Here is a 27,225-nt window from a genome sequence, read left to right as displayed (position 1 = left end):
TTCAGTTAGTTGTATATAAAGTCATGAACAGTAGGGGCAAAGTTAAACACTTGTTCACTAATATTTAAAATACTGGTATAAGAGGAAAACTCTCTAAATTAGAGTAACAGCTGAGCCTTCCCTACTAGTTCTCTCAGTCTTTAAACTTGATTAAGTTTCTACCTTTCCTAAAACAAACATAACAACAAACAACATTTTGATTCCTGACTTCTACTCCTGACTCTCCTTTTATTAATGAGATTTGAAAGAAGAACTACACTTATAGAATCCACTCCTCATTTGCAATTGAGCTACCATGAATAAATAACTAATAACTGTTCAATCTTCCTGCCTCTGAAAGCTGGTTTTCACTCTATTACTTAATTAAAATTGCTCTTATCAGTGTTAAGTAGAAACATCTTTTTCAGTCCTCAGCCTGATCTATGCTTTAGACTTGATAATACAAAATCCCTTCTTTAAAATCTCTCTTCCTCCTGGAAGTGTTATTTACTCTTGTTATATATAGTTTGGATATGTTTTAAACTTTTTAATACTTTTATTTCTTCTTAATTTTTTCTTTAAAAGTTCATTTTTCCTGGGTTTCTATCTGAAGCCATTTCCTATCTCAAATGTTTCACCTCAACAACTTATTGTATTAGCAACAACCTATAACTAACACTTCTGTATTTATTATCAATACTCACCTTCCTATCTTCTGAAATCTTGTACCAGATCTCAAACTGCATCCTGGAGAAATGCATTTGTTATATTTCCAGGCATGTCAGACTCAAACTTTCAAATCTAAAATCTCAACCCTAGAGAGCAACATGTTATTTCTTCTATACTTCTGATCTCAGTTAATAACATCATCTCTTCTATAACTTAATCAAGAAACCCGACTCATCCTTGATTCTTTCAGCAGTTTACCTATTTCACTCCATTACCTTGCTGGCACAGTTTCTGAAGTGCAGTCCATTGTAACTTGTATTCATTTTCCTCTGGAGGTAAGGTATTTTTTTTCTCTGTATCCTTTCAAGATTTTCTGTCTTTGGTTTTCTGCAGTTTTGACATGGTATGTTTGGTGTAGATTTTTTTATATATATATATTTTTTGTTTGGAATTCTCTGAGCTTCCTGTATCTGTAGTTTGGCATTTATCATTAATTTTGAAAAGGTCTTGGCCATTATTAGTTTAAACATTTCTTCTCCATTTTCTCTTTCTTCTTGTGGTACTGCAGTTATGCACATGTTATACTCTTGAAACTGAGTTCTTGGATATTGTTATTTTGTTTTCATATTCTTTCTCTTTGTGTTTCAGATGACATATTTTAAAGCTCACTGATTCTTTCCTCATCTACTGATGAGCCCATCAAAGGCATTCTTCATATATGTTGCATTGCTTTTTATTTCTAGCATTTCCTTTTGATTATTTCTTAAGGGTTTCCATCTCTCTGCTTATGTTGCCCATCTGTTCTTGCATGTTGTTTGTTTTCAAATAGAGCCCTTAACTTATTAATTATATCTATTTAAAATTCCCTGCCTAACTTTAAAATCTGTGACATATATGAGTCTGGTTCTGCTGCTTGCTTTGTTTCTTCAGCCTGTTTTTTCCTGCATTTTAGCATGCACTGTAATTTTCTTTTTTTTTTTAAAGTTGAAGGTAATATACTGGGTAATAATAACAGGTAAATAGTGGGAGTTTTTATGTTAATCTTGCTAGAAGTTGGGCTGTGTTTAATATTTGCTGTAGCTGTAGTTCCCAAAGGCTTAAAATTCCTCAAGTGTCCTTATGTCCTTATTTTTGTCTCCTCTGCTGTCTCAGCTTACTCGAAGAATGCAGTTTAGATAGTCTGTGTCTTGCAGCTCTTTCAGCTGTGACTCACTATTATTTATACTGGAAACCCGCTGAGGCAGTGATAAGAAGTTGAGGAGGAAAAGCATTCTATAATCTTATGATTAAATATCAGTCTTTTAGTGGACCTGTCTCTGGGTTGGTTGTGACTTTCACAAGTCTATCTTGGCTTTATTTCTCCCCCTAAGGTGATACAGGAAGGGTAGAGAGGGCTGGAATTGGTTAAGTGCCCTTCCTCCTAGGAGAGATAAGGCTCTGTCTGGTAAAGTCTTTTCTCTCCCTTTGTTAGGAAGAATGCTCTGGGCATACTTCAAATGGTTACTTTTCCATCTTTCTGCCAAAGACACAGAGTTTTTTTAGTTAGTTAGTTTGTTTGTTTTCATTTTTTTGCCCCCTTTGGTTCTTCACCGTGAGAGCCTGGTAGGATTCCTAGAGGTAAAACTCATGTTAAGTGTGGGCTCCCCCCCCGAAGAATATGGCCCTCCAGGAGTTTCCTATTATCAAGTTAGTCTGCTCAGAGCTTTTAGCAATTCACCAAAATTACCAGTTAAGTGTTCTTACCAGGTTATGGTATCAGTGGCTCTGTTCCAAGTAAACTGATTTCAGCTGTGATTCTCTATATTTGCCTAGGGTGGTGGTTTGCTCAGTGGCTTTATATCTCTGATAGGCCCAAGAATAGTTGTTGATTTTCAGTTTGTTCAAAATTTTCCTTGTTATAAAAACACAAGTAACAATGTCCAAGCTCTTTAACTGTTGGAACTTAAATGGAAGTCCCCAGCCTTGACTTCTCATCTTTTCTCACATTCTATCACCAAGGGACAAACAATCCTCTTTTTGCCTCCAAAATTCCTTTAATTCATTCCCTTTCTTCAATTCCCACTGTGTTGACTTAACTCAGGCCTTTGTATCTGGTTAGAAGTCACTAGTCTTGGAATTGTTCTCCCTGGTTTTGTTTCAACACTAAGGAAGGAAACCTTAATAAGGTTATTTGTATTGCTTAATTTACCTGTTAAATGTAAGATCTTTGAGGACAGGAACCATATTTATTTTTATACATCACAAATAATGTAGTCCAGTAACTTTCACAGAGGAGGAGTTCAGTAAATACCAATTCAATGAATGGAGGGGTTAGTAATCTATTATGCTATGTGACTTTATTGCTTTAGTAGAAACATTAGGCTGAAATCTGAAGTTAAAATTGATTTTTATTTCCTTAGATTACTCCAGAAACTCCTTGGGTGAATATATTTTGCCCATAATATATTCCATTAATGATGCTAGTAGCTACCTCCTGGTGGTTTTCTAAGTAACAATTCAATGAGGGCAGGCCAGGGAATGTGCTGTATAATTAAGACTCTGGGTATATAAATCTTAGATAGATATAGATAGATAGATATAGATATGTAAAATCTACAGACAATCCTGAATCCCCAAATACTCAAGAACTAACAGAAACAGGAAATAATTTTACTGCCTTTCACAGTATCAAAACCATATAGAAGAATACTTTATAATAGAGATGTTCTTTTCTCTCTCTCTCTCTCTCTCTCTCTCTCTCTCTCTCTCTCATCAGGCATCTAACACAGTGCTTGGATTTTCACCACTCTTTTCAAGATAAATTTACCTTCTTTGTAAGCTACATCATAATCATTATTCCTGTCTTTCATAAGTAAGTTGAAATAAAAAATAGAAATAGAAAAGATAAGTGACTTGATCAAGGAAAACACAAAAGTTATCAACAGAACTAAAATATAATAAAAGACTGTCATATTGCAATAACAAAAAACATGATTTCATATGTATTGACAATAGCTATTAGACTACTGAGAAAAATGCAGAAATTTTAATTTTCCCTAATATTTAAAGCCAAGATTGCATATTACATATAAAGGTATTTTTAAAAGAATGCAGAAAAAAAGTGTACAAAACACCCTATTAATCTTAGCCACACAAGAAAAGGAAAAACATTAACTAATTTTTGTATTGCCTATTTTATCAGAAACAAAATCTTCTAAATTTAACTTCTAGAGAAGTAAGGGAAGACTCCCCACTCAGTTCCATAGGCTTTATATCCATCATTTCATTAGATTTGATTTTACAGAAACCCTATGAGTTATGTTATTACTGAGATTTTACAGGAGAGCAGAGTGCCTCAGAGAAGCCCTGGTAGCTAAGATCCCACAGTTATATTTATGTTAGAAAGGAGTTTTACACATTGCATGTTTGATGAACGAGTAATTTCTGAGTTGAGCTCAGTGTCTGGTTCTATAGAGAATAAAGTATCATGAGGAATACTCTTTCTATTCTGGATTCCATGAGTTCATGATCTTTTGAATATCACACATATGTAGAAAAGTTGACACCAGCAAACTGAGGCTACTTTTACAAAGTATGTTAATAAAGTAAAGAGGAAATATTACTGGGCAAGGGTCTTTCTAACCATCTCTCATGTTTACGGGGCCTCCATAGTTCAACATTATTTTGAGAGAACCGTTTGAATGAATGTCAACAATATGTAAAAACCTAATGTCCTTTGCCTACCCCTTTTCCTTTCACATATAGTTAACCGGAAGGAAAAGGTCCTTCATCTATTTGCCTCTCATCTTCAACTTTTGAATAAAGTCATGATGGATAATCTGAGCCTCCTTAACCCTTGGTCTCCATTTGACTTCGGTCTGGGAAAATTTTCAGACTTCCCTAGGGCAGATAAGTGACTGCATTTGTACTTTTTCTTATCTCAGCATTTTGCGTGAATTATTTTGAGGATCACTCATGAACCTGAAATATTCTTACAGATCAATTAGAAGGGAAACATAAAAGGACACCGATGTTTGGGCTTAACTTGGGGGATTCTAACCTATCTCCCTTTTGGAAAAAGAGAACAGAAAGGTTAGAGAAGAAACTTGTCCTCACTGAGAAGTAAACAACCTAGACTACAGATGATAGTGACTCTACACTAACTACATAACAAGGACTCAGGGAAGACCAAGTCCTGAGGGCATCTGTATCTTAGGGTGCTTTTGACAGTAAGTAAAAATTTACCACTTATAAATGGCTTAAACAAAAAAGATATGTATTACCTCATACAACAAAATGACCAGAAATAGGTGATTCCACATTTAGTTAATTCAGTGACATACTAACATCATCAAAGACCCAGATACTTTCTATTTTATTCTCACTCATCCTCAAAGGGTTGGCATTAGTTCTCAGCCTTGACCCTTCATAGTTGTAGGAAGGCAAACACAGATCCAAAATGCATGTTCTCAATCAACTTGATTTAATAGTAGGGAAGACAGTTTCTCCTCACTTGTACCTTTTTCATCCAATGCAATTTTTTTTCCCTATGGTCCACTGGCCAGGATTGGGTAACACAACCAAACCCTAGCTTCAAGGGAGTATCAGGCATTTTTCAGCTGGTGGGCTCTACATCAAGGAAGAATGTCTGTGTGGGGACGGGATCAATGAGGTAGGATCTGACATCGTAAGAATGCATGCAAAACCCTTAGGGAAAGTCTCATGTGACCTTGCACTCATAACTCTTATTAATTTAAAAATCTTTCACTGAGTAAGGTATATAGAAATAAGTAAATGCTAAATGTGAGCCATTGGACAAGGGTCTGAGAATACAGCAGCAAACAAGTTGGAAAAAGATGCTTATACTCTTCAGCATAAGGGACAGAAATTTAAAGTACAATGATGTTATGGAAGAGAATTACTAGATTCTAGAGAAAGACAATTTAGTCTTTTTTGATGAAGTAATGCTCAAGCTCCGATCTGAAGAATGAGTATAATTTTGCTGTGGAAAAAAGAAAAACAAAACACGCCTGGACTAAGGTAAAAGAGAACACAGAAAATTCAAGGAATTAAAAGATATCTAGTACAGACAAAGTATAAAACACAAAGGGATAGAATGGCACTTGAAAATGCTGTACAATAAGTCCTATCACTTGGGCTTCTTAGACTTTATCTTAAGGACAAAGGGAATGAAGGTGTTTAAAGACAAGGTTGTTGTTTTTGTTTTTGTATGGATATGACATAATATTTACATAAAGTTGAAAGAATGATTGGGGAAATAAGGGGAGGAGATAGAGTAGTAAGAGAAGAAGTGAGGATACCAATTAGGAGGCTATTATAATATTAGAGAAAATAGATAACAGTGTTTCACCTAAATTGCTAGTAGTGGAACTGAATTACAGATTTTGTCCCAAGCCCTCTAGAAAAATGCTCAACTACTGTCTGAAATAATTTTTATCAAGGTATTAATGCACACAATTTTAAAATGCATAATTGCGAATCAATTCAATGTGGTTTAATAAAGAATTTTCAAAAGTCAATTAAGAACCTTTAAGCCTGTCTCTAAGGGATCAGGAATCTTGAGGAATGCAAGGTTCCCTCTGGTTAAACATGGTATCCCACATGAACTTCACTGACTTCATTGCAGATTGTTCCCTCCCCAAACATGAGACAGAATATAGGAAAAATATGTAATTTCTGGGGTGCTGGTTTTGGGAATGATAGATTTGGTTTTCTAATTTGTTTGTGTGTCGGTTTGGTTTAGTTTTCTACAAGAATGCATTTCCAGTAATGTACTGGCATTTAATGGAGAACTTGAATACAATAAATTTTGCTTCTTGGATACTTTTATAGCAAGGTTTACTTGCAATCATCCAACGAGAGATACATCTATCCATGCACTCATGCACATCCTACTTCCAAATTAATCTTCTTGATATATTTTTCAAAATCTTGAATTGTGTTTCTTTCTATTTAGGGACTTATGAATACATAGATACGTTATAAATCTTTTCCCTATCATAGTCTTCCAATTGCCAGTGTCTGTAAAATACAGATTCAACATATTAACTTTTGTTAGACCTGAATTTTCTACTTCCTACAGTAGTAATTTTAAGCAGCATAGTGTTCAAGACAGTATAATTTGAGTTATACCATTATCAGGCAAAAACAGTTTATATTTTAAAGAGAACTACATGAAAAAAGTCTAATGAATGTATTCAATCATGAGGCAGTGAATTGTCTTCTTTTTCCCCCCCCAGTATATTAAACCAAAAGAGTATGGAATATTTAGAGGAAATAAGAGCTATTACTAAAAGAAGCAGCTAACATTTATTTTCTTTTAATTGTACATCAGGAACTCTGGATAAGTTATCTAATGTAACCCTTACAATAACCCTGAATTAGGAACTCACATTTTGTGATCAAGCATTGAGAAACCAATGTTTTAAATGTGTTAATAATGCACCCAATCTACGAGAACTACCCTGTAACAGTATTAGATCTCTTTGGCTCCAATGTCTAGATATTCCAGTATGATGATATATTGTCTCTTTCATAAAACATTTACAATATGCCAAGCATTCCTAGTTGTTTTAAGCACACTTAACTTAGTTAGTACAATAATTCTGCTGGACAGATATGGTAGATATTAGTATCTATACTGTACAGATTTAAAAATCTCTGAAACTCAGAGACATTTAAATAAATCTTCTAATGTCACAAGTTAAGTAGTGGACAGAGATAAGTAATGGAGTTTTCATTTGAACCTATACATTTTGACACCAAAGTACACTGTTCTGGTTTCAAATTATCCAAGATAAATAACAGAAATGGTGACAAATTAACAGGAGAAAACTAAGCAAGGGAGGGTTAATAGAAAGTGCTGGATGTGAAGTCTTAGAGTCCAGCAGGTTATGTGTAGAGGCATTTTTTAAGTTGTTTTTTATAACAGAGATTTGTTGATTAATTAATATATTCTTTTTTTTTTTCAAAAAATACTTTTTGAGTGCCTACCCTGTGCCAGACACTGGGTACATAATGTTGAAAGAAACAAGCTTCCAGTTAAGAAATGAGAAAACTCAGTTAACTAAGGCTTACTAGGGGTGGCAGGATGGAGAATAGTAAGGAATAGAAACGTATAGAAATAGTAAGGAATAGAAATGTATTAGAGAGTTACAGAATTAAAAAATTTTGTCATTTACTAGTTATCTGACCTTTCTCAAATTCCTTAGTATCTTGGCACTTCAGTTTCCTCATATGAAATATGAGAGAAATATTAGTGCTTAATTTATGTGATTGCTGTAGGCATTAAAGTGAGTGACTAAGACTAATATGTGTCAATATATGTAAATCACTTAGAAGGGGTGCCTTCAACATTTACATACATGTTGGATGTTATGACAATGTCATGTTTCCTATTAATATTAAAGCACATCACGAAAGTTTATTCAATGTAGAGCTAACTCTTAATATGTACCATTAATTAGATCTAATAAAGGGAGCCAAGACTTTTTCAAACAGTGATTTCTATTCACAACGTCAGCTGTAGCTCTGAAAATTTTCCTAAAGCTCTTATTTAATTTTCTAATATCTTTGAGATAACTTTCCAAAAATTTACTTCTCTTAGTGAGACTTACATGCAACATTCTTGTATTCAGCAGCATGTTTCTCTGTCTCTCAAAAACTACACGGAGATCCTCGGCTATACCAATAAAATGTCAGAGAAATATTAAGGGCTTATAACACCTTGATGCTATAAAATGTACCACCTTGATTTCAGAAGAACTGAACTGGAATTAAAAAGGGAAATTGTTGATCTACCAGAGGGCAGAGAACAGAAGCAAAAAGAACTACAATCCTGCAGCCTGTGGAACAAAAACCACATTCACAGAACTATAGACAAGATGAAAAGGCAGAGGGCTATGTACCAGATGAAGTAACAAGATAAAACCCCAGAAAAACAACTAAATGAAATGGAGATAGGCAATCTTCCAGAAAAAGAATTCAGAATAATGATTGTGAAGATGATCCAGGACCTCAGAAAAAGAATGGAGGAAAAGATCGAGAAGATGAAAGAAATGTTTAAGAAACATCTAGAAGAATTATAAAACAAACAGAGATAAACAGTACAATAACTGAAATGAAAATTACACTAGAAGGAATCAATAGCAGAATAACTGAGGCAGAAGAACGGATAAATGACCTGGAAGACAGAATAGTGGAATTCACTGCAGCGGAACAAAATAAAGAAAAAGAATGAAAAAAAATGAAGACAGCCTAAGAGACCTCTGGGACAACATTAAATGCAACAACATTCACATTATAGGGGTTCCAGGGGAAGAGAGAGAGAAAGGACCCGAGAAAATATTTGAAGAGATTACAGTAGAAAACTTCCCTAACATGGGAAAGGAAATAGCCACCCAAGTCCAGGAAGCACACCAAGTCCCATACAGGATAAACCCAAGGAGAAATATGCCGAGACACATAATAATCAAATTGGCAAAAATTAAACACAAAACAAAATTATTGAAAGCAGCATGGGAAAAACAACAAATAACATACAAGGGAACTCCCATAAGGTTAACAGCTGATTTCTCAGCAGAAATTGTACAAACCAGAAGGGAGTGACATGATATACTTAAAATGATGAAAGGGAAGAACCTTACAACCATGATTACTCTACCCAGCAAGGATCTCATTCAGATTCTATGGAGAAATCAAAAGCTTTACAGACAAGCAAAAGCTAAAAGAATTCAGCACCACCAAACCAGCTCTACAACAAATGCTAAAGGAACTTCTCTAAGTGGGAAACACAAGAGAAGAAAAGGACCTAGAAAAACAAATCCAAAACAATTAAGAAAATGGTCATAGGAACATACATATGGATAATTACCTTAAACGTGAATGGATTAAATGCTCCAACCAAAAGACATAGGCTCGCTGAATGGATACAAAAACAAGACCCGTATATATGCCGTCTACAAGAGACTCACTTCAGACCTAGGGACACATACAGACTGAAAGTGAGGGGATGGAAAAAGATATTCTATGCAAATGGAAATCAAAAGAAAGCTGGAGTAGCAATACACATATCAGATAAAATACGCTTTAAAATAAAGAATGTTACAAGAGACAAGGAAGGACACTACAGAATGATCAGGGGATCAATCCAAGAAGATATAACAATTATAAATATATATGCACCCAACATAGGAGCACCTCAATACATAAGGCAACTGTTAAAAGCTATAAAAGAGGAAATCAACAGTAATGCAATATCAGTGGGGGACTTTAACACCTCACTTACACCAATGGACAGATCATCCAAACAGAAAATTAATAAGGAAACAGAAGCTTTAAATGACACAATAGACCAGATAGATTTAATTGATATTTATGGGACATTCCATCCAAAAAAAGCAGATTACACTTTCTTCTCAAGAGCCCACAGAACATTCTCCAGGATAGATCACATCTTGGGTCACAAATCAAGCCTCAGTAAATTTGAGAAAATTGAAATCATATCATGCATCTTTTCTGACAACAATGATATGAGATTAGAAATGAATTACAGAGAAAAAATACATAAATTACAAACACATGGAGGCTAAACAATACATTACTAAATAAGCAAGAGATCACTGAAGAAATCAAAGAGAAAATAAAAAAATACCTACAGACAAATGACAATGAAAGCACGACGATCCAAACCTATGGGATGCAGCAAAAGCAGTTCTAAGAGGGAAGTTTATAGCTATACAAGCCTAGCTAAAGAAAAGAAAAATCTCAAATAAACAATCTAACATTACACCTAAAGGAACTAGAGAAAGAAGACCAAATAAAACCCAAAGTTAGCAGAAGGAAAGCAATCATAAAGATCAGAGCAGAAATAAATGAAATAGAAACAAAGAAAACAATAGCAAAGATCAATAAAACTAAAAGCTGGTTCTTTGAGAAGATAAACAAAATTGATAAACCATTAGCCAGACTCATCAACAAGAGGGAGAGGACTCAAATAAATAAAATTAGAAAGGAAAAAGGAGAAGTTACAACAGACACGGCAGAAATACCAAGCATCCTAAGAGACTCCTACAAGCAACTCTATGCCAATAAAATGGACAACCTGGAAGAAATGGACAAATTCTTAGAAAGGTATAACCTTCCAAGACTGAACCAGGAAGAAACAGAAAATATGAACAGAACAATCACAAGTAATGAAATTGAAACTGTGATTAAAATCTTCCAACAAACAAAGTCCAGGATCAGATGGAAGTCCAGATGGCTTCACCGGTGAATTGTATCAAACATTCAGAGAGGAGCTAACACCCATCCTTCTCAAACTCTTCCAAAAAATTGCAGAGGAAGGAACACTCCCAAACTCATTCTATGAGGTCACCATCACCCTGATACCAAAACCAGACAAAGATATACAAAAAAAGAAAACTACAGACCAATAGCACTGATGAATATAGATGCAAAACTCCTCAACAAAATACTAGCAAACAGAATCCAACAACACATTAAAAGGATCATACACCATGATCAAGTGGGATTTATCCCAGGGATGCAAGGATTCTTCAATATATGTAAATCAGTCCATGTGATACACCATATTAACAAATTGAAGAATAAAAACCATTTGATCATCTCAATAGATTCAGAAAAAGCTTTTGACAAAATTCAACACCCATTTATGATAAAAACTCTTCAGAAAGTGGGCATAGAGGGAACCTACTTCAACACAATAAAGGCCATATATAATAAACCCACAGCAAACATCATTCTCAATGGTGAAAAACTGAAAGCATTTCCTCTAAGATCAGGAACAAGACAAGGATGTCCACTCTCACCACTATTATTTAACATAGTTTTGGAAGTCCTAGCCATGGCAGTCAGAGAAGAAAAAGATATAAAAGGAATAAAAATTGGAAAAGAAGAAGTAAAGCTGTCACTGTTTGCAGATAACATGATATTATACATAGAGAATCCTAAAGATGCCAGCAGAAAACTACTAGAGATAATCAATGAATTTGGTAAAGTTGCAGGATACAAAATTAATGCACAGAAGTCTCTTGCATTCCTATACATTAATGATGAAAAATCTGAAAGTGAAATTAAGGAAACGCTCCCATTTACCATTGCAACAAAAAGAATAAAATACCTAGGAATACCTACCTAGGGAGACAAAAGACCTGTATGCAGAAAACTATAAGACACTGATGAAAGAAAATAAAGATGATACCAACAGATGGAGAGATATACCATGTTCTTCGGTTGGAAGAATCAATATTGTCAAAATGACCATACTACCCAAAGCAATCTACAGATTCAATGAAATCCCTATCAAATGCCATAAAAATGGCATTTTTTACAGAACTAGAACAAAAAATGTTAAAACTTGTATGGAGACACAAAAGACCCTGAATAGCCAAAGCAGTCTTGAGGGAAAAAAAACAGAGCTGGAGGAATCAGACTCCCTGACTTCAGAGTATACTACAAAGCTACAGTAATCAAGACAATATGGTACTGGCACAAAAACACAAATATAGATCAATGAACAGGATAGAAAGCCCAAAGATAAACCCATGCATATATGGTCAACTAATCTATGACAAAGGAGGCAAGGATATACAGTGGAGAAAAGACAATCTCTTCAATAAGTGATGCTGGGAAAACTGGACAGCTACATGTAAAAGAATGAAAATAGAACAATCCCTAACACCATACACAAAAATAAACTCAAAATGGATTAGAGACCTAAATGTAAGACCACGCACTATAAAACTCTTAGAGGAAAACATAGGAAGACCACTGTTTGACATAAATCACAGCAAGATCTTTTTTGATCCACCTCCTAGAGTAATGGAAATAAAAACAAAAATAAACAAATGGGACCTAATGAAACTTCAAAGCTTTTGCATAGCAAAGGAAACCATAAACAAGACGAAAAGACAACCCTCAGAATGGGAGAAAATATTTGCAAATGAATCATCAGACAATGGATTAATCTCTAAAATATAGGGCTTCTCTGGTGGCACAGTGGTTGAGAGTCCGCGTGCCGATGCAGGGGACACAGGTTTGTGTCCCGGTCCAGGAAGATCCCACATGCCACAGAGCGGCTAGGCCTGTGAGCCATGGCCTCTAAGCCTGCGCGTCCAGAGCCTGTGCTCCGCAACAGGAGAGGCCGCAACAGTGAGAGGCCCGTGTTCTGCAAAAAATAAATAAATAAGTAAAATATATAAGCAGCTCTATATTAAAAAAAATAAACAACCCAATGCAAAAGTGGGCAGAAGACCTAAATAGACATTTCTCCAAAGAAGACATACAGATGGCCAAGAAGCACATGAAAAGCTGCTCAACATCACTAATTATTAGAGAAATGCAAATCAAAACTACAATGAGGTATCACCTCACACCAGTTAGAATGGGCATCAGAAAATCTACAAACAACAAATGTTGGAGAGGGTGTGGAGAAAAGGGAACCCTCCTGCACTGTTGGTGGGAATGTAAATTGATACAGCCACCATGGAGAACAGTATGGAGGTTCCTCAAAACACTAAAAATAGAACTACCATATGACCCAGCAATCCCACTACTGGGCATATACCCAGAGGAAACCAGAATTCAAAAAGACACATGCACCCCAATGTTCACTGTAGCACTATTTACAATAGCCTAGACATGGAAGCAAGCTAAATACCCATTAACAGATGAATGGATAAAGAAGATGTGGTACATATATATAACAGAATATTACTCAGCCATAAAAAGGAACGAAATTGGGTCATTTGTAGAGACATGGATGCATCCAGAGACTGTCATACAGAGTGAAGTAAGTCAGAAAGAGAAGAACAAATATTGTATAATATAAACGCATATATGTGGAACCTAGAAAATGGTACAGATGAACCGGTTTGCAGGGCAGAAATAGACACAGAAGTAGAGAACAAACATATGGACACCAAGGGGGGAAAGCAGCTGGGGGGTGATGGTGGTGGTGGGATAAATTGGGAGATTGGGATTGACATGTATACACGGATATGTATAAAACTGATGACTAATAAGAAAATAAATAAATAAACATTAAAAAAAATCTAAACCCTTCTTGTAAGTAGAATATGAAGTATTTAACACACTGATCCTAGCCTCACCTCTATTAAACCTGTATTGTGTATCAGTCAAAATCAAAACAGTGTTGTTAGAATAAAACGCCTTAAAAACAACAAAAAAAGGGAAATTGTTCTACTTTATACAATATTTTTGATTGTCATAGTAAAAATTTACTTAAAACACCAAACTTACTATCAGTGGCACTTTTGACAGTTTGGAGTACACTGCTCTTGCCTAACTCCCACATTTTACTCATTAAAATATTGAATTACATGCTGGGTAAATTACTTTCTCAAGACCATACAGCTTGATAATAAAGCAACCTGTACCAAACGCCTGTCCCCTAACTGCTGTTCACAGCACAGAACCAGGTCATCCTCACATAAAACAGCAGCTGGCCACCAGAGTTATAGCTGATCCCAGATTGAGAGACATTTTACTCAGGTTTACTAACCTTCTACCTACCAAAGCTGTCAGACTTTTAAATTCTGTTTTGCAAATGAAAATACTCTGCACAGAATATCTAACCTCTTATTTTCTAAAGAACTATGAAATATTAGCTAAAAATTCATGAATGTAAATAACAATTTTGAATATGTTAATACCATACATTAAAATGTGCCTATTTTCAATTAACCTGTTACAATCCTTCTGTATTAATTTTGAAATCAATGTATTTCTAGTTTAAATTCTTAAGGGAGAAATCCATATGTGTATCATAGCAGTAATGAGTTTTAAGAATGGAAAGAGCTACATTTTTAAAACATTAAATTATAATGAAGATAGAATAAACCCCACCAAATATCTTTTCTTACTATTAATATTTGTAGTTCAGAAATTGTCTCACCATGTGCTACATTTAACAACCTTATCTCTTTGACAGTAAAATTATCTCTAAAACAATAGTTCTACATTGCCAAACTATTTGTAACTGAATGGAATAATAATTCTTATGACGTTTTATCAGGCATCTTTGGAAAAGAGTTAACAAAAAATAATTATTATTATGTTTTGACATATTGAGCAGGATACTTTAGCACTCTCTGGAGTGAAAACAGGCTGTGTTTTTATCACTTGATCTCAAGTACTCAATTCATCATTCTTATATGATCTCCAGGAGGATATGTGGAGTGGGTTCATTCAGTTTTAGTTTTCAAGGTGCTGAAGAGTCATTATCATACAATGACTCATTTTTCCTTGTTAAATACATTATAGGAGAAAGCAAATAGAAAATGATCTTGTCAATAAGTAATCTGGGCAGAGTTTAGAAGCTATACATTTCATTTAAAACATTGATCAGCGATTTGTGATTTTTTTAGCTTAAATCCACAAAGCCTAATTATCCATTTTTAAGGCTCAGAATTTTATTCTTACATACAATCCTATCAATGAACTTTTTGGATAGGAGTGGGTGAGATTAATGAGCTTGTTATAATTCATTAGAAAGTGGTATGTGGATGACTGCCTACTTTAATTAGTTTTATTACTGTAGAAAATTGTTTCATATGCCAAGTTCATCACCAAGCACGCCTGGAAAACATTAGAGCAGTAATCAGACTTGATATGAGGTACCTTTCATTAGGCAGTATGGCTAACAGCACTTATAATGAACAAGGAGGGGATTAAAAAGATGGACATGACAGCATTTAGCAAAAAAGGAATATATCAGATCAGCTTTTTTTGTGAAGCAAAGTGCAAAGTATAGCACTTCAGAATACTGTTGTGGCATACATGGTATTAGATTCATAATTATGGCAAAACATTTAACTTTCTCAGGTTCATCTAATAAATCTCCATGCAATTTTTCTATGACTCATACATTATCATGAAAATGTTAGTAACCAGATCGTCTAACAAAGTAGTACTTCAAATGATGTTTTTTAACCATTACCACCCCAAGGAGTAATACACCTATAACTTTGATCAGATAGAAAACTCAAGTCGCAATGTGAAGGAACAAATCCAAATATAAAGCATTATTTCAGATTAGAGGTAAATGAAAAATTATGAATGTACTCCATTGGAACTCACTGGCCTCTTTTGGTTACTTCTGAGTAATAAAAATATTTCTTTTTAAAATGTTCTTAATACTTTTTTTACCTGAGGTCAAAATTAACCTTAGAATCATTTAATATTTAAGATTTTGGCCTCGTATAAATATTAGAAGTTGAACCTCATGAACTAACTAGAAAATAAAGAAGGAACTATGTACCCCTATACTCTCTCACTCTGAAGACATTCATATCATTCATAATTTACCAAATTTTATTTTACCGTATCTTGTTAAGTAGTGTTTAAGAAGCATAGTCCTCATGTCACTGATCAAGAGATGAATGTTATTAAGTTTTTATATATATCGATAGCATGCTGAAGTTTCTGACCACCCAATCTAATGTTTACCTTTATAAAAAAAAAAACAAAAAACTTTATTTATTTATTTGGCTGTGCCAGGTCTTAGTTGCGGCACGCAGCATCTTTAGTTGCAGCATGCAGGCTCTTAATTGCGGCATGTGGGATCTAGTTCCCTGACCAGGGATGGAACCCGGGCCGCCTGCATTGGAAGCATGGAGTCTTAACTACTGGACCACCAGGGAAGTCCCTAACATTTACCTTGAAGAATACATTCTCTCAATATTTAGAATTATTCCTTTAATTATGTGAGCTATACACTCAAGACATTCTAATTTCTCTTCTGCTATTACAGAAATAATGCTAGCGTAATTTCAGGTGGAGAACTGCAATTTCTGGCTTCTCCTCTAATGTATTTTGTTTTCACTTGAAATGTTCTAATTACAAAGCATAACAGTTCAATACGCTATCATTAAATAACAAATGCAGAAAATACCAGCAACTGTTTTTCCATTCAATATAGATATCACCTAGGTTGAATAAAATCTAACTTTAAAAATATTAGGAATAAGGTGGAAAAGCATTTAACCATGTCCTGTTCCTGAGTAATCTTATTAAAACAAACCTAACCATCATCACTAACAGTAAGAGGCATAGCAAAGTACCCCAGTTCCAAACCCCACAAGTATTTTTAGTGTCCTAAGGAAAGTTCCTTGCCTAAGGTTTATTAGTAGCTTTCAAAATTACATTGTAAATACTCTGATTTCCTATCTTACAGCACAGTGATTCAGCATACAAGTCAACCATCAATCTTTTATTAAAGGCAGAAAGCATCATAAAATTCAGCTATGCATATGCTTAAAATTAAAATAAAGGCAATCGGTAGTATTAAAATGTTTGCCTATTTTGTATTCATTTCAAAAAATTACTCTTTTTGAGTTATATTTCATTTTGTTTGCAATACAGATTATTGATTAGTGAGTAAAAGAGGATATAAAGACTTGGGAGGAAAAATAACATTTTTCCTTTTGTGTCATAAAAAGAAACATCTTCACAAGGAAAGACACTTACTAGATAAAATCATTTTTTAACACAATAAGAAAAGCCTGCTTTTCTTTAAGAGGAAATCAATTTAACAGACAAGTCACAGTAATTCTGCCAGGATGTTCTTGAGATTAGAGAATGAGTTGAGGCTTCATTTTATCTGCTACACCACAACTCAAAATGTTGGAAAGCTACAATAACTTAAGCAGAAGCATGAAAATATTTTCAAGTATGAAAACAGTCTGATGATTGATTAATCTGCCATTAAAGAGTTGTAATTCCTAGTCAGTTTTTCACATGACACTGAAATATCTGTATTTTGTTCCAGTAGTGAGTGCGAGTTATACCTGACATTTTCTGCGAGAAATTTTTGCCTATTAGCATATATAAAGCAGTCATCAATAAATAATAAACATATATTTGGTAAGTCTTTCACCCATCACCTATCAAAAACTGGTCTTAATTTTGATAGTGAGAAGTAATTGATATATAAAGCTTGCCGTGTTTTCTCTCAACATTTTCATGAAACCACTGAAACTTAATTAACTAATATATTGATTCGAAAACAAAACTCTAATGATAATCTTCACTGCCCCCGCAAATAATATTTTGAATAACAATGCTAAGAAAATCTTTAAGAAATAAGGGAATGTGTTTAGAATTCTAAATTGTTACATAAATTCTTTTTTTTTTTTTTTTTAAATTACACCACATTAGTAGCATTTTTGCTTTGAAGCTAAATGTTCTCAGAGTGAAACATCACTGTAGAACTAAAATTTATGAGTAGAATTGTGTAATTTCTTGCCTTAGTCTTACAGTACCTGGGATTTAAACAAAGTTGAAAACTCAGGGGACTATCTAGTCAAAACTTATACTGATTATATGTTTTAGCTCCTTCCAATCGCCAGCGGTAATGACGCCTAAGAATCACTCCATGACACCAATTTAAGTCACAGCAATGTAGAAACAGTAATAGGAAACCAGAGTATACCTCACACAAAGCTGTGTGTAAAAAGAAAAGCAAGTATTATCTGCTGGAGTTCCAAGTGAAATCCAAACTCCCATTCCATTACTGGAACCTATGAAATTGGCACAAAATTGAAAACCCTTAAATTAACCAAACCACCTCATGAGCTATGGCCCAACACAACAGATTTGGAAGTTGTTTACATTCAAAATACTACCTCATTTTTTACAAAAATGTCATTTTTGTTCCACTTCTTTGCTTCTTAGCGCCTGACATTTTCTAAATACAATCACTTTATCTGGGCTTTAGCCCTTTATCTCTCTAGTTGGGAGGAAAAGAAAGAGTAGGATGTACAAAGAATAGATTTTGATTTCTACCAATTCAAGTATAAAATTGTAAGATGGTATAAATGGGTCAATGAAAATATATTTTCCTTTAAGACATCCATTTCTTCATAACAAATTTGGCTATTCAATAATGTTATTTAAAGAAAAACAGATGATTAACAAATCACTAGTAAAAAAATAACATTTATTATATATAACAAATAAGGTTAAAATATATTTCTTTGAATATTTCGGTGATAAATTTAATAAATTAAACTAATAGCTTTAGAATAACATGTTTTATAAATAAACAAAAATACCATTAGAAATAAAATATGAAATTTTTTTTTCTAATAAAGAGATTTTATTCTAAAGATAAGACTATTATGGACTGAATGACTCCCCCCAATTCATATGCTTAAGTCTAACCACCAAAGTAAGTTAGATGAGGTCGTGAGGGTGGGGCCTCATATGGAATTAGTGTCCTCCTAAAAAGAGGCAGAGAGACTAGAGTTTTCTCTCTCTTTCTCTGTCTGTCATATGAGGACAGAATAAGAAGGAGGCTACCTGCATGCCAGGAAGGGGCCCTTTGAAGGAATCAAATTTGCTGGCACCTTGATCTTGGCCTTCCCAGTCTCCAGAACTGTGAGAATAATTATCTGTTGTTTAAGCCACCCAGTCTATAGTATTTAGTTACAGCAGCCTGAGCTGATTAAGACAAAAACCAACAGGTGATAATTAGGAAAATTTATGTAAATATTAGCAACATGTAAGCACTTTAAGATTATAGCTATATAAAAGACTAAATAACAAATAATGCATTAAAAAGTCCATAGCTATATTTATGATAGCAAAAGCAGTCCCACAAAAGAAAAATATTCTGTACCTGCAGGATAACCATTAGGTTCTAAATAAGTTTTTAAAATATCTCTTGCCTCTAGTACTTTTTTTCCTTTGAAACGAATGAAAAACATCAAAACTACTGTTTTCCTAACTTAAGTGATAGATTTCATTTGCATTATTGTTCAAATGACTTGTTCCATTCAGACTTTTAGTAAACTATTGAGCAAGAAATTTTATTTGACTCCTAAAGTTTGACTTTGTCGGTAACTCAGTTTCTTCGTCATTTGCATACGGCTGTGCTTTTGTGAGTGTATACATGTGTGAAAGAGAAAAAGCAGCTCATGAGAAAGAAGGCAAGAATGAAGCAACTGAGTAACAGTAAGACAGGAAGTGCCAGGGAGAGATTTGGATAAGGGAGTCAGTGAAAGAAGAGAAAATGAGAGGAAGAAAAAGGAAGACAGTGATTGGTACAGTAGATGGTAACCTCTGTATACACCAAAGGATAACAAATAAATAATAGATAATACAAGGAAGATAATTTGCTTTGGGCTTTTTTCCTAACATTTGAGGATAACATTAAGATATTGCAAATCTTGTTTAATAACTCATTCTTTGATATATATGTTACTGAAATATTAATCTAAATGACATATGACCCAGTCTAAAAATGGTAATCCTTATATGCCCTAATTTTTCCTTTTGTGATTGCAAGTTTTTGACCTTCCACTCACATATGTAGTACTAAACATATATTGAGTGTGGTATTAATCATCTGTACATGTGTAAAAAAATTAAATAGAATATTTATTATCTCATTCAGTTTCTGTGAGTTAGGAATCTGGGTGTGGTTTAGCTGGGTGTTGGGCTTAAGCTCTCTCTCGAGGTTGTAATCAAGATATAAGCCAGGGCTGCAGTCTTCTTGAATACAGATGAACTCGAGCTAAAGCACCCTCTTCCAAGCTCACTAACATGAGTGTGTGTCTACAGGGCTGCCTCATAACACGGAATCTTCCCGAGGGCAAGTGGTCCAAGTAAGAAAGAGTAAGTTAGAATGACCAAGAAAGACAGCCTAGATATGAATGATCTAATATATAACTTTGTAAAAATTATATTTTTCTCAGCAATCTACTTAGTAACACACAAAAAGATATTCACAAAAAAGCAGCCTTTTGAGTTCACTGTTAGGACAACCATTTGGTTTAGTTTAGCATCAGCAAACTGGAACTCAGCTGATTTCTAGAGAGAAAAAAAGATCACATATAATTTTTGAAGCAGAAGAACTAACTGTTTAAACCTATAATATTATTTTAATCATCAAAGAAATGGCAAATCCGAAGTTCAAATACAATCATGTTATGATGCCTTCACTTTAAAAAAAAGGTTCTATATTTTTCATTTTGCCTCTTTTAGAATTGTGAAGAGTTGCACTATTGCTAAATTATTTTCAGATTAGTTTACTATACCTTAAAAAAACAACAACAACAAGGGCTTCCCTGGTGGTGCAGTAGTTGAGAGTCCGCCTGCCGAAACAGGGGACACGGGTTCGTGCCCCGGTCTGGGAAGATCCCACGTGCCGCGGAGCGGCTGGGCCCGTGAGCCATGGCCGCTAAGCCTGCGCGTCTGGAGCCTGTGCTCCGCAACGGGAGAGGCCACAGCAGTGAGAGGCCCACGTACCGCAAAAACAACAACAACAACAACAACAACAACAAAAAACCCTATAGGAACACAGAAAAGCAGAACAATGAATCTGTTACACTGCACATTTCTTTAAATGTCCTCTTATGGAATCACTCCAGGAGGCTCTGCCGGGCAAATATTGTGAATGTTAAGATAATGACTATCATACACATATTTTGAAATTTGAATGATGCACAGAGCATCTGTGAGGTAGCTGGGTACCATTCTCTAGTCAGATAAATGGCGTTCAACTTGCTCTGTAGTACAATCACATTCAACAGGTAATTCATCTTAAGTTGAACTGAGTGTTAAAGTAGTGATGAATTGCTCTGGATCTCCTAAACCACAGAGTATAGAACACATCTCATATGAGCTCTAGTGCACAAAACTTAAGGGTCCTTAGATCTCATAAATGTTTAATATCTTTAACTGTCTCTAATTCTGTATCAATGGAGAGAAAATAAATATGAGTTACTGTCAGAATTTGTGAACACAGAGAAAGAATCCAGAAAAAAAAATTAAACTCCACTAATGTGTGCATATGTGTATAAAATTTAATACCAGATGGCATTTGTCACATAAGGACAAGGTCCTTTTGATTATGGTTTACTTCAGATTCTTTGTATACAATTTATTACAAATAGGTGATATATACAAATAAAATCATTTAAATTCTGTTTAAGTGTTAAGATATTTTACTTCTCTCTACTTAGTTGTATCTGATGTTGGTTAATATACACAATCCTGAAAATCTGATTTATAAATAAAACTTTTGCATAAAGAACATTTTACATGAATTGGGGAAACTGTGTGTTCAATTGCCCCCTGAACAACATGAGTTTGAACTGTACAGGTCCACTTATAAGGTGATATTTTTCAATAGTAATAATACAGTACTACACAGTCCGCAAGGTTGGTTGACTCCACAGATGTGGAGGGCCGACTATAAATTACACTTGGATTAACCCCTGAGTTGTTCAAGAGTCAACTATATTTTCATAAAGAGAGTATCCATCTGCATTAGAAAGGCTTACCTGCTATGTTCACACATGGGTAGGCTGTTTAAGATTGATGCGTTTCTTGTTTAGATTTTTGGCATATTGCAAGTCTCCAAATTTCAAACAATTTATGTTCTAAAAGTTTCTGTCTAGGTAAGTTTATGAAAATTTAATATATGCACTCCCTTTTCTTCCTCCAATGTTTTCAGTGATCCTGCCTACTCTTTTGGCTTCAACTGCCTCCCATTATAGGAACCCATACAGCGAACAGTCACATGAACTACTTGTACGACTTCACACAGTCTGTACTCACCTCCATGCTTCCACCATCTTTCCTTCTGCTCAGAATGGCCTTTCCCTATTCTAGCACAATCTGACTTATTATTAAAAATTCAGCTCAAATATTAGCTTTCTGGGAAATATGGAATCTCTTGGTCAAAATTAGATGTGTTTACTTAAAAATCTATTTTAACCCTTAACAATCTTGCCTATAATTGTAGTTTGTTTGTTTCTTGCCCCACTCCTCACTAGAATGCAATTTCTTAGAGGAAAAAAACCATGGCTCAATTGACTTTGCAATCCCTACTACAGTGGAGTAACTGGAAAAGAATAAATATATTTTTAAAAGTTGTCTGAGTAAGAAAAATGGAAAGAGGGGAAGGCTCTCCTTTAAACCTCTGCATCCCAGATTCTAACAAAGAAGAGTACAGAGAATCCTAAACAAGTCTTCAGGTGTATTTCTTAATTGTCAAAGTTCTGGAGTGATCCTTAGGTAAAATATCTGTATATTAGGTGTTCATAGGTCAAGCAATGTTTAAAGAAACACAATATTAGGATGCCCCTTTGGGAGTCAGGAAAGAAATTTATCTCTCATTCTGTTTAATATCTGCATACAGATGCACTACTAATAAGTGTATTAGGATTTTATGCAGTTATTCAGAATCCTTTAAGGAGACCAAAGGCTATTTAAGAACCCATTTTTGTTAAAAACAGGTTTCCCAAAGGCCTTGTACAGTTTGTTAAATAATAAGCCAATTCAAGTTTGATGTAGAAACACCTCTGAGAACATAGGAGAGAGTTAATTAAGTGAGTTAGTTACCTGTTTGCTAAGAATTGTGTTCCTGATTGGAAAGAACCTTGGACAGAAGTATTTTACAGAGACTGTTGCAGACACAGTGGGTTGCCATGATTTTTTCCTCTACCTTTCATTTGAGAAAAGAAAGAAGTATAGGCCACCAAAGGAGAATGAGAACAATGAGACACTTCATAGAATAAAGAAAATTATTTTGTATTTACAAAACGATTGGTCAGTTTAGTAGGCAGTGACAAATTCATATTGGTTAACAATACAATGTCATCATTAAAGTATTTGGAAGTGACATAGGCCAGCAGAAAAGAGAGCCTGAATTGCTACTAATATCCAAGTTATAAGTGACTTTTTAGGAAATCATGGGCTAGAGATTTTCAACTAATTTCCTTGTTGAGAAAAATAGTTTCCAAACATGGTATAAATTAATTTTCTTCATTGTTCTTTTAAACAGCTTAATTGGTTAAGTTTTATAAGTTATTATTATAATTAATACTTTTAAAATTTTACACTTTTATTTTAATAAATACTTCACTTCTTACAGAGAAAATATTATGGCCTTGATACTCTGCTTCACTTTCTGTTTAAATGAGGCCTGTCATTACACTCCATGCAGCCCACAGCTCATGCACTGCCATATTAGGTGACAAGTGATATCTCTGTAGGCATAAGATACCTAAGAAAAAAATAAACAGTATTTTTGGTGTGTTCCATACATGCAGCTTTATCAGTGATGCTGTCTATACTTAAAGACCAAGTGGTGGTCTTTAAGCTTCTCAAAGGCAGCTGAACAGCTTCCCAGATTAGTTCTATTTATATTCTAGTTTTTTACTAGTTGGCTATTATCAATAATTTGTTAACAATAAATCAGACAAAATATTTGTTCATTGTATTAAATGAATCAGAAATAGTATTATTGTTTACTTTTTGCCATTTTTAAATATTAATAGACAATCTATTACTTTTATTAACTATGGTAATAAATGTTGTAAGAGACAAAATGACAAGATAAAAATTCAAATTACTGAACAAGAGTGCACATTTTATATGATAGGAAAATATAAATGATCTCATATCTCATATCTGCCCCTACTAGATGTTAACGGTAAAATCTTATTAATAGTAGCATTAATTCAAATGTGAAAAAAAGAGTGAAATTATATACAGTCAGCATTCATATTGTAAGTGAATGTAACATCTTAACTTGAGTGTATTTTTAAAATAATTTACTGGTTAAAATTATAGACACTTTCAACCCAAAATGGCATGTATTACTTCATTTACTCATTTATACATTATATATCTTGTGTGTCTTATTCTAAATAGCCAATAATTATTACTTAAAGGACTATATTTTTTATTCAATTTTTTCTGATTTTGAACTTCATGTGCTATTCTTTTATTTATTGTTAATTTTTATTGGGAGTATAGTTGCTTTACAATGTTGTGTTAGTTTCTGCTGTACAGCAAAGTGAATCAGCTATACATATACACATATCCCCTCTTTTATTTTGCACTTCCTTCCCATTTAGGTCACCACAGAGCATTGAGTAGAGTTCCCGGTGCTATACAGTAGGTTCTCATTAGTTATCTATTTTATACATAGTAGTGTAAATATGTCAATCCCAATCTCCCAATTCATCCCACCCCTCCCTTCCCCCTTTGGTATCCATGATTTTGTTCCCTACAATGGTGTCTCTATTTCTGCTTTGCAAATAAGTTTATCTGTACCATTTTTCTAGATTCCACATACAACCGATATTATACGATATTTTTCTCTTTCTGACTTACTTCACTCTGTAGGACAGTCTCTAGGTCCATCCACATCTCTGCAAATGGCACAATTTGGTTCCTTATTATGGCTTAGTAATATTCCATTGTATATATGTACCACATCTTCTTTATCCATTCTTCTATTTTGTTAAAATAATTAATTTATTTTTTTGCAGTACGTGGGCCTCTCACTGCTGTGGCCTCTCCCATTGTGGAGCACAGGCTCCGGAGCGCAGGGTCAGCGGCCATGGCTCACGGGCCCAGCCGCTCCGTGGCATGTAGGATCTTCCCGGACTGGGACACGAACCCGTGTCCCCTGCATCGGCAGGCGGACTCTCAACCACTGCGCCACCAGGGAAGCCCCCATTCTTCTATTGATGGACATTTAGGTTGCTTCCATGCAAAGGATTACTTTAACTTGGTACATAAAACTAAACAAATGCATATTTATAAAGTTTCTTAGTAAAATATTTATACTTTGTGATCTTTTATAATATTAAAACATAACTTAAAAATTCATTTTATGACAATTAAGTAGTTTTAACCATTACAACTACTTAATACAGCTATTTTAACCATTTAAGCGTATCTTTATTTAACTCAAACTTCTTATATTTTGTAAATTTTGTGAAATCTATAAAGTTGTTCTTCACCTATTCATCATCGTTTTTTTACTAATATACACTTGTGGTATATGTGTAGTGGTGGTGAGGAGAATGTTGAAAAGAAATCTGTTTTGTGTATAAAGATATAGGTTTTCTATTTCTGAATAGGTATATACATACATATATACATTTAATTCATTTATATGTATATAAACATTTAATTATTTGTGTATATATATGCATACACAATTAGAATATACACATTTATATAAGATATATAGATGTTTAGAAATGCTGACATGTAAACACTGCTATGTTTAAAATGGATAGCCAACAAGGACTTACTGTATAGCACAGGGAACTCTGCTCAATATTATGTAACAACCTCAATGGAAAAGAATTTGAAAAAGAATAGGTACATATATATGTACAACTGAATCACTTAGCTGTACACACCTGAAACTAACACAACATCGTTAATCAACTATACTACTATATAAAATAAAAAGTTTAATTAATTAATTTTAAAAAATGCTTATGTATGGCTCATAGTTTCACTTTTCCAAGATGTTTGAGAAATCTGTGAATTCAGGTTTTCTGCTTGCCTTAAATTTAAAGGTAGTATCTGGACATTTAGGAAAAAGCAGTCACAATTTGTGACCATGAGATCAAGCTTACAGGAAAATTGTAATTATTCTGTGCAATCAGATTATATCACCAGTATTTTGTACATATGAAAACACTAGAATCATAGAAATTTATAAATTCTGGCACCTGCTCTTCTCTGTCCTTGAAAAATATACAGTCTACCCTATGTTCCCCTCTCACAGAAAGGCTATCCGTACAGAGTAAATAAAACATCAGAGAACTTGCCATTCCTATAGCTGTTTCTGAGAAGTTCTTCATTTAAAAAGTTTCGTTTTATCATATCAGGTGATCCTGTGATGCCAGGGGTAGGTGCAGCTTGGCCCTCAAGCTGACCCTGGCAGAAACATAGGAGAGAATATTAATGAGGGCACTAACTTTGGCATTTTATACTAGACAGTAACTTGCCAAATCAATAAAAATTTCTCTCAGCTGTTTGAATATCAGCCATCCCAAATGTATGTATGACAAATAGATATTAGGTATCAAAGAAGCATATAAACGTCAGTGAACAGAAGTCATGACATGACGGCAATTAGGTGACAACAAAAGCCAACCCTAAACAGAAGTTACCGGCTAGAAACAAAGGAAAATTCAGAGAAATTAGGCAACAGTGGAGGAGAAAAAGCAGAAGAAGAAAAGCAGCACAGAAAGGGAGTGAAGAGTTTGGTCGACTAATGTGGTGACTGTTGCATATCAGACCATGAGAAACACAGTGACTACTAGAGGATGATGATTTTTCCAGTTCGCCATGAGTTCTTTGCTGGAGTCACCTTACATGAGTTTGCAAGAGTTGACTGTGCTCATCTTTTCCCAACTCCAACTTCAGTGACTTGACCTGGTAGCTTGAAATTTGCCATGGTGGAGCAACTGCACCATAGAAACTGGCAAATGCTACAAATCTCTTTCTCCTTAAAGAGCTGATTATTAACCATTTACCAGCACACCACTGGTTCTGCTTATTTTGCTCCTGAAGCTATTATTTTCCTCCTTAATTCCCTGTTTTATTTATAAAATGAACTCACTTTTACTAGAGTAGCTTGAGGTTTTTTGTTTTTGTTTTCGTTTTTTTCTATTTCTCCAACATCCTGAAAAACCTGAATGCCATTTTCTAGTTATCCTTCCTATTCAGTGAGATTTATTGAAAGTCTATTATTAATTAGGCACTGTAGAC

General features: G+C 34.3%; 1 protein-coding gene across 2 annotated transcripts in view; it reads right to left on the bottom strand.

The window, feature by feature from the left end:
* The window catches only part of CCSER1 (coiled-coil serine rich protein 1), a 739,559-nt gene that overhangs the window by 126,489 nt on the left and 585,845 nt on the right, over window positions 1-27,225 (bottom strand). The window contains exon 7 of one of the 2 annotated variants that reach the window (XM_007450017.1): window positions 20,422-20,502. The exons of the other annotated variant lie outside the window; for it this stretch is intronic. Coding sequence (XP_007450079.1) covers window positions 20,422-20,502 — 81 coding nt within the window. The remainder of the gene's footprint in view (window positions 1-20,421; window positions 20,503-27,225) is intronic. 2 annotated transcript variants of the gene reach the window in all.

The sequence above is a fragment of the Lipotes vexillifer genome, unplaced genomic scaffold (genome assembly GCF_000442215.2).
Source record: "Lipotes vexillifer unplaced genomic scaffold, Lipotes_vexillifer_v1.1 scaffold178, whole genome shotgun sequence".
Classification (NCBI taxonomy): domain Eukaryota; kingdom Metazoa; phylum Chordata; class Mammalia; order Artiodactyla; family Lipotidae; genus Lipotes; species Lipotes vexillifer.
The sequence above is the reverse complement of the archived record's forward strand: the minus strand, read 5'-3'. Positions and strand labels throughout refer to the sequence as shown.